The sequence below is a fragment of the Bos indicus genome, chromosome 12 (genome assembly GCF_029378745.1).
Source record: "Bos indicus isolate NIAB-ARS_2022 breed Sahiwal x Tharparkar chromosome 12, NIAB-ARS_B.indTharparkar_mat_pri_1.0, whole genome shotgun sequence".
Classification (NCBI taxonomy): Eukaryota; Metazoa; Chordata; class Mammalia; order Artiodactyla; family Bovidae; genus Bos; species Bos indicus.
This window is the reverse complement of record NC_091771.1, coordinates 72,243,346-72,259,270: the sequence shown is the minus strand read 5'-3', so window position 1 is coordinate 72,259,270 and position 15,925 is coordinate 72,243,346. Positions and strand designations below refer to the sequence as shown.

The following is a 15,925-nucleotide window of genomic DNA, read 5'->3' as shown; positions in this document are numbered from 1 at the left end:
TCACCTGATTTTTACCCAATCTTTGCTTTGTAAGTAACCACACATGGCTTTATCCAAATTAAATGCTGCACTAAATATTTGTCCTCTGTGGTAATACAATGCATAGTGCTTGTGCTCAGTTGTGTATGACTCTTGCAGCCCTCTGGACTGTAGCCCACCAGGCTCCTCTATCTGTGGAATTTTCTAGGCAAGAATACTGAAGTGGATCATCATTCCCTTCTCCAGGACATCTTCTAACTCAGGGATGAAATCCATATTTCTTGCATCTCTTGCATTGGCAGGTGAATTATTTACCACTAATCTAGGCTATCTTTCCATGAGAGGTGATTATTTCTATATTATGAAATGCACTCACAGTAAAGGGAATCCATGCCAGACACCTGGAAGGCAGAGGGAGAACCACTTACCCAGCATGCTGCTGCTTCAGACCAACCTTGACGTGACTGTGTAGCCACTCCTGCCCCAGGTGTTTCTCATGTTAACTCGGCCTTCCCATCACAACTGCACCTTTCTCTCACAAAAATGACCTTTACTGAAGATAACAGTATGCATTGCCAGGCTGAAAGACCATCCTTAGCCCCTGTGAGAAGGCCTTGAGAAACAGGCACTCTGCTATTCCCTGTGAAAACTCTGACAGGACTGTTATGTTACCTGGATGAAATCTTGAAATATCAGAGGCAGCAAGTCATCCATATGCCCAATGTCTTTGGAGAAACGATTTAACATTCTTCCTGCAAGAACAGGATATGAGAAATAGCTCATTTCCTCAGATAGAAGCTTTAAGAGAAACAATTCATGAACAAATCAAAACAATAATTTTGAAGAATATATATTTAGGAACTTCCTTGGTGGTACAGTGTCTCCAGTGCAGGGGACATGTGTTCAACCCCTGGTCCAGGAAGACTCCACATGCTGCAGAGCAGCTAAGCCTGTGTGCCACAACTACTGAAGCCCATGTGCCTAGAGCCTGAGCTCTGCAACAGAAAAAGTGACCACAGTGTGAAGCCCAGGCACTGCAATGAGGAGTAACCCTTGCTCGCTGTAACTAGAGAAAGCCCACATGCAGCAACAAAGACCCAGTGCAACTAAAAATAAATAAATAAATCTTTAAAAAAATAAAGTACATGTATTAAATACTTTCTGGAGAAGGAAAAGGCAACCCACTCCATTTTTCTTGCCTGGAGAATCCCCATGGACAGCAGGGCTGGTGGGCCACAGTCCATGGGGTCATAAAGAGTTAGACACAACTGAGTGACTAAGCACAATTAAATATTTAATGCATTGGGCTTCCCTAGGGGCTCAGTGCTAAAGAATGTGCCTGCCAATGCAGGAGACATAAGAGACAGGGGTTCAATCCCAAGGTCAGGAAGATCCCCTGGAGGAAGAAATGGCAACCCACTCCAGTATTCTTTCCTTGGAAATCCCATGGACAGAGTAGCCTGGTAGGCTACAGTTCATAGGACTACAAAAGAGTCAGACATGACTAGCGGTAAAACAAGAACAAATTTAATATATTACAAATTCATATGAAATAAGCCAATGTCAGTGGTAAAAAGAAAGACAAAATAGGATGATACCTAAAGAGAAACAAAAATACCACCAAATGGCAGTGGTTGGGGAATTGAAATTGAGCCCTGATTTTTAAAAGAATGGGGGAAACTTCTGGCAGTATCAGGAAGGGTTGGTGGATTTGAGAATTTCCCTCCCTTTAGATCCATCCCATCGAAGACTCACTCCAAGAGCTAAATCAACAAACAAACAGTTGCAAAATACCTAAGTTAATCCTAACTGTCACACCAATTTGGCTTTAATTATCAAGATTAATTTCTCCAAGTGATACTCTTTAAATCAACAAAATTATAACCTCTCCGTAATTTTTTTTTTCCCTCCAGATGCCTCACAGCACCTCACATTTTGGAAAATTATGGATTGTGACCATTTCCCAGTTGTGAGTTTACTAGTCAGGTAATAAGTTGTTATTTTCAAAGGAGTACCGGGTGTGAAAAGCACAGACTTGTGAATAAGCATCTAAGAAGACCAACGGGATGTAGACAGGAAAACAGAAATATTACTAAATGACGAAGATTGATTTTATTTCCCTTCTCATAATCCACAATAATAGTATATCCTTAAGGCTGCAGAATAAAATATGGGGAATTTCTGGTAAATATCTGGTATAAACTAAAAATGTCACTTGTCACATCAGTAAACAAAGGATGCTGCAGCCACCCCTGAAATGGTGCTCCCTGAGGAGACTCAGGATGAGAAAGAACAGGACACTGTCCCCAGACAGGGGAGGTGCACATCATAGGAACTGTAGCAGGGAGGAGCCAAGACTGACTCCATGCTGGATCTGTTTCTTTGACCATTGCTATTCACTGCTTTTGTCAAGGAACCCTGCCCCTCTGCACGAAGGTTAAAGCGGCTTTTTTTCAGCTCACAGGGAGACAATCTGACCCTCACCAACTGTGAATGGATGCAGAAAAGACAAAATGAACAAATACCCTCTTATTGTACAAGATAAATGGCCTTTTGACATTATTTCCTTGCCTCCTCTCCTCTCTGTTCTATAAAAGAACCAGGCATCCAGACCCAAATATGATGGTTATTTTGACACATTAGTCTACCATCTTCTCAGTCTGCCAGGTTTCCAAATAAAGTCATTATTCTTTGCCTTAACACATTGTCTGTAAGATTTACCAGCCTTGCGAGGCAAGCAGAGTGAGCTTGAACTTGGTAACAAGTAATACCAAATAATACCTTAGTGCGGTTTTCTCTTCATGCCATCATATATCACAAACAAAGTCCACCATAAACAATCTATTACAAATTCTACTTTTGAAAATAAACACAGGGAAGAGTTCAATATAATACACTGCTAAAAGAGTAAATAAGTGATGCCCCTAAACCTTTGAGCCTATCTTTGCAATACTTATTTGGGCTTCTATTTTCTTGAAGCAATGAAGTTCTGATGATAGATGCAGGAGGGGAAGACAAGATACACACTGTGTATGCCTGCTGCTCTTGGATTACTGACCTTAAAGATTTAAACTTTGTTCCAAATCCTTGAATAATAATCAGAATCTGGAGATGCCTACAGGTCATCAAGAGCCTGGTTAACAATGGTCACAAACTCAGTCCCAATCGATGCTCACAAAATTACAATTGCAGTTTTCATATTAACAGGAAAAGTAGAGCAACATCATAGCCATAATAGTAAAGACTCTTCCAATCACTTCCTCACTCTGGCTTCATAATAAGGTGAAATCTGCATGTGCCTTTGCAGTTTACCATCTTGTGCTCCTCATAATGCCTGAACTAAAGAACATGTGTTTAAAAAGTTGACTTAAAACTCAATTCAGAAAACTAAGATCATGGCATCTGGTCCTGCCACTTCATGGCAAAGAGATGGGGAAACAATGGAAACAGTGACAGACTATTTTTCGGGGCTCCCAAAATCACTTCAGATGGTGACTGAAGCCATGAAATTAAAAGATGACTGCTCCTTGGAAGAAAAGCTATGACCAACCTAGACAGCATATTAAAAAGCAAAGACATCACTTTGCCAACAAAGGCCCATCTAGTCAAAGCTATGGTTTTTCCAGTAATCATGTGTGGCTACTATACATGGACTATAAAGAAAGCTGAGCACTGAAGAATTGATGCTTTTGAACTGTGGTGTTGGAGAAGACTCTTGAGAGTCCTTTGGGCTGCAAGGAGATCTAACAAGTTCATCCTAAAGGAAATCAGTTCTGAATATTCAGGAAGGACTGATGCTGAAGCTGAAACTCCAATACTTTGGCCACCTGATACGAATAACTGACTCATTGGAAAAGACCCTGATGCTTGGAAAGACTGAAGGCAGGAGGAGAAGGGGATGACAGAGGATGAGATGGTTGGATGGCATCACTGACTCGATGGACATGTATTTGAGTAAGCTCTGGGAGTTGGACAGGGAAGATGGACAGGGAAGCCAGTCCATGGGGTTGCAAAGAGTTTGATATGACTGAGTGACTGAACTGAACTGTTGAATAAATCTGTACAAGATGCTGCCCTAAACAATCTTATTTAATCCTCACAACAGTCTTGTGAAACAGGAAGGGCAGCGGTCATTCCCATTTCACAGGAGAGACGTTCCCAGACACGGTGTCAACATCCTCACTGAGGTTCATTAGGCACTGAGCCTGTCCTAAGTGCTATGAATGTATTAACCTGCTTAATGCCCACAACATCAAGATACTGGTAAGTGTATGAACAATATCCTCATTTTATAGGTAAAGAAATTGAGATGCAGAGAAATTAAATAACTAGCATATAAGTATTAACATAACTATAATTGGCTATTACTATTAGTAACTAGCACTAGGACTGTACCCAGGAATTTGGCTCCTAAGTCCATACTTATAATCACTACAACATCCTGCCTGGAGATTTTCCTGCCCAGTAGTATCTACCTACTTTGGCCTTGATCGTACAGCTAGTTGATGGCCAGGCCAAGGCTACTGCTGTCCTCCCTCCAGTCACATCCCTGCCTCATCAGGCCCTGCCAATCATGACCTGCCAAAACAAAGCCACCCTGGGCCTCAGCACAAATCTAACCAACTGAACAGAGTGGCATGTGTGCTGATGAACTACTTCTTCACAGAAACCCAGGTCAGGAGGCTACCTTCCAAACAAAGCAAGACAGATCAAAGGCCTCAGGGTGGAGGAAGCAACCACTGGGAAACCTTTAGGGACACTCTTACTTAATACTGTAGATCCACCTGCTATATACGACAAGACATCTTTAATGTAACCACAAGTCCACTGTAAAACTAGAGTTCATTTTATTGAAGAGGACTGTTTACATTTCACTAATCTTGTATTTTAATTAATTTTACATTACCATTTAGGTAAAACTCAAAATATGAGCACATATCAGAGCTCTGTGGTCCCAGAAATGGATGGACAATGAAAGAGAGAAACATACAGCCTGTCTTTTGTAGAGATATTCCTGGAAGAAGGTATTTCCTAGTTAGCTTAACACTATGTAACACAGCCAACGTTTCAAAACTAGTCAAAAACATATTTCAACACGTTTTCATCATCTGTTGGATGTTTCAAATGACAAATGGACTCCTAAATCATCCTGTAAAGTAAACATTCATGTATTTTTACAGATATGAATGCTGCTCCTAAGTCACTTCAGTCGTGTCCAACTCTGTGTGACCCATTAGACGGCAGCCCAACAGGCTCCCCCGTCCCTGGGATTCTCCAGGCAAGAACACTGGAGTGGGTTGCCATTTCCTTCTCCAATGCATGAAAGTGAAAAGTGAAAAGTGAAATTGAAGTCGCTCAGTCATGTCCGATTCTTAGTGACCCCATGGACTGCAGCCCACCAGGCCCCTCCATCCATGGGATTTTCCAGGCAAGAGTACTGGAGTGGGGTGCCATTGCCTTCTCCACAGATATGAATAAATTGGAATAAAAGCTTATATGTTCCTATATTCACATTTTCTCTGGTAGGAAAAATTACCAATGAAGATTTTTGTAGAAAATGAATAAACATACACAGTGATTTTCTTCCAAGCATCTCTTCCATTTTCAAATACAAAAATGTAATCAGGCACTAAATGTGTTAACAAGACATATTCACTAAGAAACATGTATACCTGTGATGGATTCATTTTGATATTTGGCAAAGCTAATACAATTATGTAAAGTTTAAAAATAAAATAAAATTTAAAAAATAAAAGAAAGAAACTTGAGTGTCTGACTTACCTATTGGATTTCTATGGAAGAACAATACTGGAGCTCTTAAAATGGTCTCCAACATTTTGTTGTGCAAAGTTTGTGAAGAATTAACAAGGATGTAGAATATCAACAGAGACTTTGTGATGCCAAAAAGGATAGTAGACACAGTTAACCCTGAAATAAAGAAACATCACTTAGCACAAGATCTCGTCTTATCCTCAATCATGCTAAAGCACAGCAGGCAGTTTAAAAAGATACTGTATATTTCATTCTATAAATAAAAATTGTATAGATATTTATATATACAGAATACAGAATAAAAACATATATATAAATATATATACATATATATAAAGTAGATTCTGTAGGAGTTTAATGCTTTCAAAAATACATTTATAAAGAAAAATATTAAAATCACTGTTTTCCTCTCACTAAATAGAAACAACATGGGGGGAAAATGTGTAAAGTGCAGTTTCATTCTAGGCTTGCCTAATTCAATTACAAGTTCTAATAAAACTTAAAATAAAGATAATTATACAAGTAGCTAATCTTCCTTTCTCTATATTTAAAATCTCATTATTTACAACATGTCCCATAATCTAAAAGTAAGGTATGCTTTGATGAAAGTGAACATGTTAGGTGCTCAGTCGTGTCATACTCTTTCAAAGTCCATGGACTGTGGACCCCAGGTTTCTCTATCCATGGAATTCTCCAGTCAATTCTCTATCCATGGAATTCTCCACGCAAGAATACTGGAATGGGTTGCCATTCCCTTCTCCAATACTTTGCTACCAGCACATGAATTAACAGGGAAAACAAATGATCTATCATTTCCTTGTAATTTACAAGGAAATTTACTTCGACTGTGTGGATCACAATAAACTGTGGAAAATTCTGAAAGAGATGGAAATACCAGAGCACCTGACCTGCTTCTTGAGAAATCTATGTGCAGGTCAGGAAGCAACAGTTAGAACTGGACATGGTTTTCTATATATAAGTCTTTAGTTTCTTTAGGTCAATATATTCCTAAGTATTTCATTCTTTTTGTTGCAGTGGTGAATGGAATTATTTCCTTAATTTCTCTATTTTCTCATTATTAGTGTATAGGAATGCAAGGGATTTCTTTGTGTTGATTTTATAACCTGCAACTTTACTGCAGCACTGTTTATAATAGCCAGGACATGGAAGCAACCTAGATGTCCATCAGCAGATGAATGGATAAGAAAGCTCTGGTACATATACACGATGGAGTATTACTCAGCCATTAAAAAGAATACATTTGAATCAGTTCTAGTGAGGTGGATGAAACTGGAGCCTATTATACAGAGTGAAGTAAGCCAGAAAGAAAAACACCAGTACAGTATACTAATGCATATATATGGAATTTAGAAAGACAGTAACAACAACCCTGTATTCGAGACAGCAAAAGAGACACAGAGGTATAGAACAATCTTTTGGATTCTGTGGGAGAGGGAGGGTGGGATGATTTGGGAGAATGACATTAAAACATGTATAATATCATATAAGAAACAAATCGCCAGTCCAGGTTCAATGCAGGATACAGGAAGCTTGGGGCTGGTGCACTGGGATGACCCAGAGGGATGGTATGGGGAGGGAGGTGGGACGGGGCTTCAGGATGGGGAACACATGTACAACCATGGCAGATGCATGTTGATGTATGGCAAAACCAATACAATATTGTAAAGTAAATAATAATAATAATAATAATTTAAAAATATATAAAATTTTAAAAAAGAACTGGACATGGAACAACAGACTGGTTCCAAATAGGAAAAGGAGTACGTCAAGGCTGTATATTGTCACCCTGCTTATTTAACTTATATCCAGAGTACATCATGAGAAAAACTGGGCTGGAAGAAGCACAAGCTGGAATCAAGATTGCTGGGAGAAATATCAATTATCTCAGATATGCAGATGACACCACCCTTATGGCAGAAAGTGAAGAGACACTAAAAAACCTATTGATGAAAGTGAAAGTGGAGAATGAAAAAGTTGGCTTAAAGCTCAACATTCAGAAAACGAAGATCATGGCATCCGGTCCCATCACTTCATGGGAAACAGATGTGGAAACAGTGTCAGACTTTATTTTTGGGGGCTCCAAAATCACTGCAGATGTTGACTGCAGCCATGAAATTAAAAGACGCTTACTCCTTGGAAGGAAAGTTATGACCAACCTAGATAGCATATTCAAAAGCAGAGACATTACTTTGCCAACAAAGTTCCGTCTAGTCAAGGCTATGGTTTTTCCAGTGGTCGTGTATGGATGTGAAAGTTGGACTGTGAAGAAAGCTGAGTGTCCAATAATTGATGCTTTTGAACTGTGGTGTTGGAGAAGATTCTTGAGAGTCCCTTGGACTGCAAGGAGATCCAACCAGTCCATTCTGAAGGCGATCAGCCCTGGGATTTCTTTGGAGGGAATGATGCTAAAGCTGAAATCCCAGTACTTTGGCCACCTCATGCGAAGAGTTGACTCATTGGAAAAGACTCTGATGCTGGGAGGGATTGCGGGCAGGAAGAAAGGAGGACGACAGAGGATGAGATGGCTGAATGGCATCATCAACTCGATGGACGTGAGTTTGAGTGAACTCTGGGAATTGGTGATGGACAGGGAGGCCTGGTGTGCTGCGATTCATGGGGTCGCAAAGAGTTGGACACGACTGAGAGACTGAATTGAACTGAACAGAAAGGAGCTTTTCAAGAACCTACTGTGTAGCACAGGGAACTCTACTTAATGCTCTGTGGCAACCTAAATGGGAAGGAAATCCAAAGAGAAGATACATGTTCAAGTAATTCACTTAGCTGTACAACAGAAACTAACACAACATTGGAAAGAAACTATAATAAAAATTAAAATATTAAAAATAAAGTAGCTACTTCTATTCCCATGTAGCTGTTAAGAGTATGAAAAGACCATGTTAAGTTTCAAGTGGATAATCTCTTAAATAATTGAACTGCAAAAGACTACAAAATATATTTTGACATGAGATAATCTAAACAAGATAATCTAATCTCTCACTATCTTATAGAACCCCAACGGATTTGTAAATAACTATAATCATTTAAATTTATGTCTTATCATGACATAAATCAGTACTATGCATACAAAAATTAAAAAAGCCTTCCAAACATCTCTTCAACTCACAATGCTATATATAGAGGGGATAACTTTGGCAATATATATTCCATCAAGTATGTTTTTCCATTCAGCTGCCACGTAAGTGTTATTTAAATTCTGAAAGCTGCTTAAATTCCTGAATTCCATCAATAGGTATTTGCCTTAGCCCACCATCCTATATGAATGTGTAACAGAATCCCTTCCTTCTTCTTTAAGCCCTCATTGTCCACCAATTCAGAAGGTAAACAGCTGGTAGATTCAAGTTTCTTATCAAGTGATCGATAAAATAAATACCAAATTTCAATGAGAGGATTTTTACATAACTTACTCATTGTAGAAAGCTTGTACAAGCATTTCCTTTGAGGATATTTAAATTTTTACTTAATTAAAAATTTTATTGGGGTATAGTTGCTTTACAATGTTGTGTTAGTTTCTGCTGTTCAACAAAGCAAATCAGCTATATGTATACATATATCCCCTCCCTCTTGGACCTCCCTTCCCCCTTCCCTCCCCTCTAGGTCATCGCAGAGCCCTGAGCTGAGCACCTTGTATTATACAGCAGCTTCCCACTAGCTATCTGTTTTACACATGGTAGTGTACATATGTCAATCCTAATCTCCCCATTCATCTCCCTCACTATCCCACTCGCACTCTGAGTCCAAACATCTATTCTCTACATCTATGACTCTGTTTGTCCCCTGCAAAGAGGTTCACCTGTACCATTTTTCTAGATTCCATGTTGTTGTTGTTCAGTCGCCAAGCTGTGTCCAAGTCTTTGCAACCCCATGGACTGCAGCACGCCAGGCTTCCCTGCCCCTCATCATCTTGCCGAATTTGCCAAGGTTGATGAATCGGTGGTGCCATCCAACCATCTCATCCCCTGTCACCCTTTTCTCCTTCTGCCTTCAGCCTTTCCCAGAATTGGGGTCTTTTCCAGTGAGTCAGCTGTTTACATCAGGAGGCCAAAGTATTGGAGCTTCAGCTTCAGCATCAGTCCTTCCAATGAGTATTCAGGGTTGATTTCCTTTAAGATTGACTGGTTTTATCTCCCTACTGTCCGAGGGATGCTCAAGAGTCTTCTCCAGCACCACAGTTTGAAAGCATCAATTCTTTGGTGCTCAGGTTTCTTTATAGCCCAGCTCTCACATCCTTACATAACTACTGGAAAGACCATAGCCTTGAGTATATGGACCTTTGTCAGCAAAGTGATGTCTCTGCTTTTTAGCACACTATCTAGGTTTGTCATAACTTTCCTGCCAAGAGGCAATCATTGTCTAATTTCATGGCTACAGTCACCATCCGCAGTGATTTTAGAGCCCAGGAAGAGGAAATCTATCACTGCTCCCAGATTTTCCCCTTCTGTTTGCCATGAAGTGATGGGACTGGATGCCATGATCTTAGTTTCTTTAATATTCAGTTTTAAGTTGGCTTTTTCACTCTCCTTTGTCACCCTCATCAAGAAACTCTTTAGTTCCTTTTTGCTTTCTGCCATTTGAGTGGTATCATCCACATATCTGAGGTTGATACTCTCCAGCAATCTTGACTCCAGCTTGTAACCCATCCAGCCCAGCATTTCACATGATGTGCTCTGTGTATAAGTTAAATAAACAGGGTGACAACAAACAGCCTTGTTGTACACCTTTCTCAATCCTGAACCAATCAGTTGTCCCATACAGGGTTCTAATGGTTGCTTCTTGACCTGCATACAGGTTTCTTAGGAGGCAGGTTAAGATGGTCTGGTATTCCCATCTCTTTAAGAGTTTTCCACAGTTTGTTTTGATCCACACAGTCAAAGGCTTTAGCTTAGCCAATGAAACAGAGGTAGATGTTGTTCTGGAATTCCCTTGCTTTCTCTATGATCCAGAAAATGTTGACAATTTGATCTCTGATTCCTCTGCCTTTTCTAAATGCAGGTTGAACATCTGGAAGTTCTCAGTTCACATAATGATGAAAACTAACTTGAATGATTTTGAGCATAATGTTACTAGCATGGGAGATGAGTGCAATTGTCTGGTGGACTGAACATTCTTTAATATTGCCCTTCTTGGAAATTGGGATAAGGATTGACCTTTTCCAGTCCTGTGGCCACTGCTGCGTTTCCCAAATTTGCTGACACATTGAGTGCAGCACTTTAAATCTTTTAGAATTTTAAATAGCTATGCTGGAATTCCATCACCTCCTCTAGCTTTATAGACAGCAGTGCTTCCTAAGACTCACTTGACATTACACTCCAGAATGTCTGGCTCTGAGTGACAGGCTACATCATCATGGTTATCCAGATCATTAAGATCTTTATTGTATAGTTCTGTGTATTCTTTTCATCTCTTCTTGATCTCTTTTGCTTTAATTAGGACTTTACCATTTCTGTCTTATATTGTGCCCGTCTTTGGATGAAATGTTCTTTTGATATTTCCAATTTTGTTGTAGAGATCTCTAGCCTTACCCTTTCTGTTGTTTTCCTCTATTTCTTTGTATCGTCCATTGATGAAGGCCTTCTGGTCTCTCCTTGCTATTCTCTGGAACTCTGCATTTAGTTCTAGGAAGTCTTCTAGGTTTCAAGGAACTGGTCAACTTCAGTTTCTTTGGCAAAGGTGGTTGGGACATAGACTTGGATTACTGAGGTGTTGAATGGATTGATTGCCTTGGAAATGAACCGAGGTCATTCTGTTATTTTAAGGTTGCACCCAAGAACTGCATTTTGGACTCTTGTTGATTATGAGGGCTATTCCATTTCTTCTAAGCAATTCTTGCCCACAGTAGTAGATATAATGGTCATCTGAATTAAATTCACCCATTCCTGTCCATTTGAGTTCACTGATTCCTAAGATGTTGATGTTTACTCTTACCGTCTCCTGCTTGACCACATCCAATTTACCTTGATTCATGGACCTAACCTTGATTCATGGACCTAACATTCAAGGTTCCTATGCAATACTGTTCTTTTTTTTTTTTCTTTATTTTTTAAAATTATTTTTTACTTTGGTTAAAAAATATCGTATCAACTAAAATGCAATACTGTTCTTACAGCATCAGATTTTATTTTCACTACCAGACACATCCACAACTGAACGCATTTCCACTGTGGCCCAGCCACTTCATCCTGTCTGGAGCTATTAGTAGTTGTCTTCTGCTCTTTACCAGTAGCATATTGGACACCTTCTGACCTGGGGGGCTAAACTTTTGGTGTCATATCTTTTTGCCTCTTTATGCAGTGCCTGGGTTTTTCTCATGGCTAGTACACTGGGGTGGTTTGCCACTCCCTCCTCCAATGGATCACATTTTATCAGAACTCTCGAATATGACCCGTCAGTCTTAGGTGGCCCTACACAGCACATATCATAGCTCCATTGAGTTATACAAGCCCCTTCGCCATGATAAGCCAATGATCCATGAAGAGGCTAGATTTCATATATATGCATTAACACAAGTATTTTTTTTTTCTGTTTTTCTCTTTCTGACTTACTTTACTTTGTATGACAGACTCTATGTCTATCTATGTCTCGACAAATGATCTATTCCATTCCTTTCTATGGATGAGTAATCTTCCAGTGTACACGTGTGTTAGTTGCTCAGTCATATCTGACTCTTTGCAACCCCATGGACTGTAGCCTGCCAGGCTCCTCTGTCCATGGAATTCTCTAAGCATGAATACTGGAGTGGGTTACCATGCCCTTATCCAAGGGTTCTTCCCAACTCAGGGATCAAATCCAGGTCTCCCTCATTGCAGGCAGATTCTTTACCATTTGAGCTACCCAGAAGCCCCTCTTCCCCAACCCAGTGTATATATGTACCATAAATGAGATGAAAAGACAGCCCTGAGAATAGGAGAAAAGAATTATAACTGACCAGGGATTAATCTTCACAATATACAAACAGCTCATGCAGCTTAAAAAAAAAAAAAAAAAGACAAAAACAACCCAATCAAAGAATGGGCAGAAGACCTATATAGACCTTTCTCCAAAGAAGACATACGATAGCCAAGAGGCATATGAAAAGATGCTCAATATCATTATTAGAGAAATATAGATCAAAACTACCAGTCAGAATGGCCATCATAAAAAATATACAAACAGTAAATGCTAGAGAAGGTGTGGAGAAAAGGGAACTTTCTTGCACTGTTAGTAGGAATGTAAATTGATACAGTCATTATGGAGAACAGTTTGGAGGTTCCTTAAAAAATTGAAAATAGAACTACCGTATGACTCAGCAATCTCACTACTGCACATATACCTTGAGAAAACCATAATTCAAAAAGACACATGCACCCCAGTGTTCACAGCAACACTATTTACAAAAGCTAGGACATGGAAGCAACCTAAATGTCCATCAACAGATGAATGGATAAAGAGGGCATTTAAAATTTTTGTTAAAGACATCCTTTAAATACTATATAACGCTATGCTATATATATTCTAAATACTCTTGTCAATAGAGAGAGTCATGTTAATATTAGTCTGGCAAGCCAAATTTTAAATCAATCCCACAGTTGAGGAGGAGGTACCACTGTAATCTCAGGTTAAGAAAGAGAAAGAATCCTAATTCCAGACACTGGATTTCCCCTTCTTAGCTTCTCAAGTTATTAGTGAAGGCCAGGAGGTGAGCAGTGTGGTAAAGGGGAGCTTTGAATACCTGGGAGGGAATAATGTCTTTATTTGTGGCTCATGCTGACAAAGGATTTCATCTAGGATCGATAAAAGCCAGGGTTTATTCAGACAGAATTGGAATAACTGAACCACAGGGTGAGAATACATTTCTAATCCCCTTGGCCACTCTTATAAGGATATAAGATTTAGCAAAAGCAACTATTACAATAGACAATAGCTACATATTTCTAGCGGCTGATTTTCTCAATATGCAATCATGATTTAACTACCAAAATCCAGTATGGAGCAAATTAAGAGTCTTCATTCAACCTCTTTTCTTTTGGTAGATCTTTAAAATAATTATTCTGATTAATTCACAGAGTAAATGTGATTCAGACACTTCATTTGTTAAGACATTACTGAATTACTCTGGAAGCCCTCGTTGTTCACACAGACTCATTGTAATACACACCTTAAACTCTGGAATTATAGAGCAGATGACTCAACTTTACCTGAATAAACTCCTAAGTACCAGTTCAGAATGAACACTACAGCTTCATTTTCTTTTACTAATGCCCCAGAATATAGGTCACTTTGTAAATTCGCCCTATGGAACAGAAAATAAAAAATATTACACTACAGATACACATAGAATTTACACAAATATCACAAAAAATTACCTCAATTCAAGAAATGTATTTTATGCTGGAAAGTGTTCCCCAGCCCACAAGGCCCTGTGTATGTCTCCCTTTAAAAATTTGAATTGAGATTTTCATTTTTCAAAATTATCTGTGAAGACAGACTTGGAAGATAAACTTTTAGTTGCTGAGGGCAAGGAGTGTTAGAGAGTTTGGATGCTCATGCACATGCTGCTATACATAAAACAGGTAACCAACAAGGGCTTACTGTACAGCACATGGAACTCTGCCCAACGTTACATGGCAGCCTGGATGGGAGGGAAGTTTGGGGGAGAATGGATACTTGTATATGTATGGCTGCATCCCTTCACTGCTCAAATGAAACTATCACAATATTGTTGATTTGCCATGGCCGAGTACAATATTAAAAGTTCCAAAAAAGAAAAAAAAAATGTCTGTGAAGAAGCTGCTGAAGGGAGGGACATGGGGAGAAACCACAGAGGGATCACACACCACCCGTAGGAACTTTCATTTTTATTCAGGGAACCTATGAGAGGCTCAGAAGAGGAGGCTGATCTAGCCCCATCTCTCCCCCTGACTCTGTGGGAAAGTGAGGCTTTCTTTGTGTAGATTTCAGAGTACTTTGGGTCAGACCAAGAATCACTCACCAGAATGCAAGCCACCAATCCTGCAGGACATAGGCAACCTGGAGCAGGAAACAGCAGTCACTCACACACTGACATCACTGAGCCTCACACCCCGCTCACTAGGATGGGGGACAGAAAGGCTCCAGAACATGGAGACGGTCCTTCCGGCTCAGGTCTGTGCCAAGCCCCATGCCCCAGATGACCACAGGTCAAGGGAGGGCATCTTACAAGTTAATATCTTTAAAAGAAACCCCCTTTTCCCTATAAGAGTTTGCTCCCCAAATATAATGTACTTCAATGTATATCCAAGTGGACTGCAAAAGGCAGTAATAACAGTACAAATGTTAGGATTTTTCAAAGCAAAAAGCTTGACAGGTACAGTGATGGTCAGTTCCAGTGTCAGCTTGGCTGGGCCAGTCTCCAGTGATTCATCCAAACAGCCATCCAGATGTTGCCATGAAGGTATTTTGTGGATGATGTTTCATCCATCATCAGAACTTCAGTAGAGGAGATCACTCTCCACACTGCAGTGGCCTCGTCCAGTCAAAAGCCTGAAGAGCAAAACCTGAGGCTTCCTGGAGAAGGAAGAAATTCTGCCTCAAGACAGCAGGGTCAGCTCCTGCCTGAGGTTCCAGCCTGCAGGCCTGCCTTGCTGATTTCACATTCACCAAGCTAGATCCCACAATTGCATGAGCCAAGTTTTTTGAGATAAATCTCTTAATACACATATTTAAAAATAATTCTAAAATAAAGTATAAGTAGTATGTAAATATAAAACTGAGTGCACAAACCAAAATAAACACCCTTACGTACCTGAGCTGCGATGTTTACTAGAATAAGGAAGATGATGACAAGCCAGGCAGCACCACCTGTGAAGTAATTCTTATAGGTCTTAAAACCAACTTTTCCTTCCAAGTGGTCCTCTAGAGGTAGTGTAACCCCTATATTCTCAGACTGGAAGGGGAAAAATGGCAGTGAGAGATGAAATTTTAAATAATGAACCCCAAATTTCAAGAGTTCAACAATGTCCTCCACCGCGAAGCTTTGGGAAACAGACACATGTCATACACTGTTAGGAGTGCAGGATGGTCCATCTCCTATGGAGAAGGGTGTGGGAATATCTGGCCAAATCACATACGCTTTTACCCCTGGACCCAGCCATCCCACTCGTAGGAATCTATGAGAAAT

The 15,925-nt window shown here is 39.9% G+C and overlaps 1 protein-coding gene across 2 annotated transcripts in view; it reads right to left on the bottom strand.

Moving 5' to 3' along the window:
• LOC139186117 (ATP-binding cassette sub-family C member 4-like) overlaps positions 1–15,925 on the bottom strand; it is a 177,629-nt gene that overhangs the window by 89,050 nt on the left and 72,654 nt on the right. For both annotated transcript variants that reach the window (XM_070799893.1, XM_070799894.1), the window contains exons 16-20: positions 15,551–15,691; positions 14,759–14,796; positions 13,965–14,059; positions 5,761–5,907; positions 652–731 (exon numbers count right to left, since the gene is read on the bottom strand). In XM_070799893.1, coding sequence (XP_070655994.1) covers positions 652–731; positions 5,761–5,907; positions 13,965–14,059; positions 14,759–14,796; positions 15,551–15,691 — 501 coding nt within the window. The remainder of the gene's footprint in view (positions 1–651; positions 732–5,760; positions 5,908–13,964; positions 14,060–14,758; positions 14,797–15,550; positions 15,692–15,925) is intronic.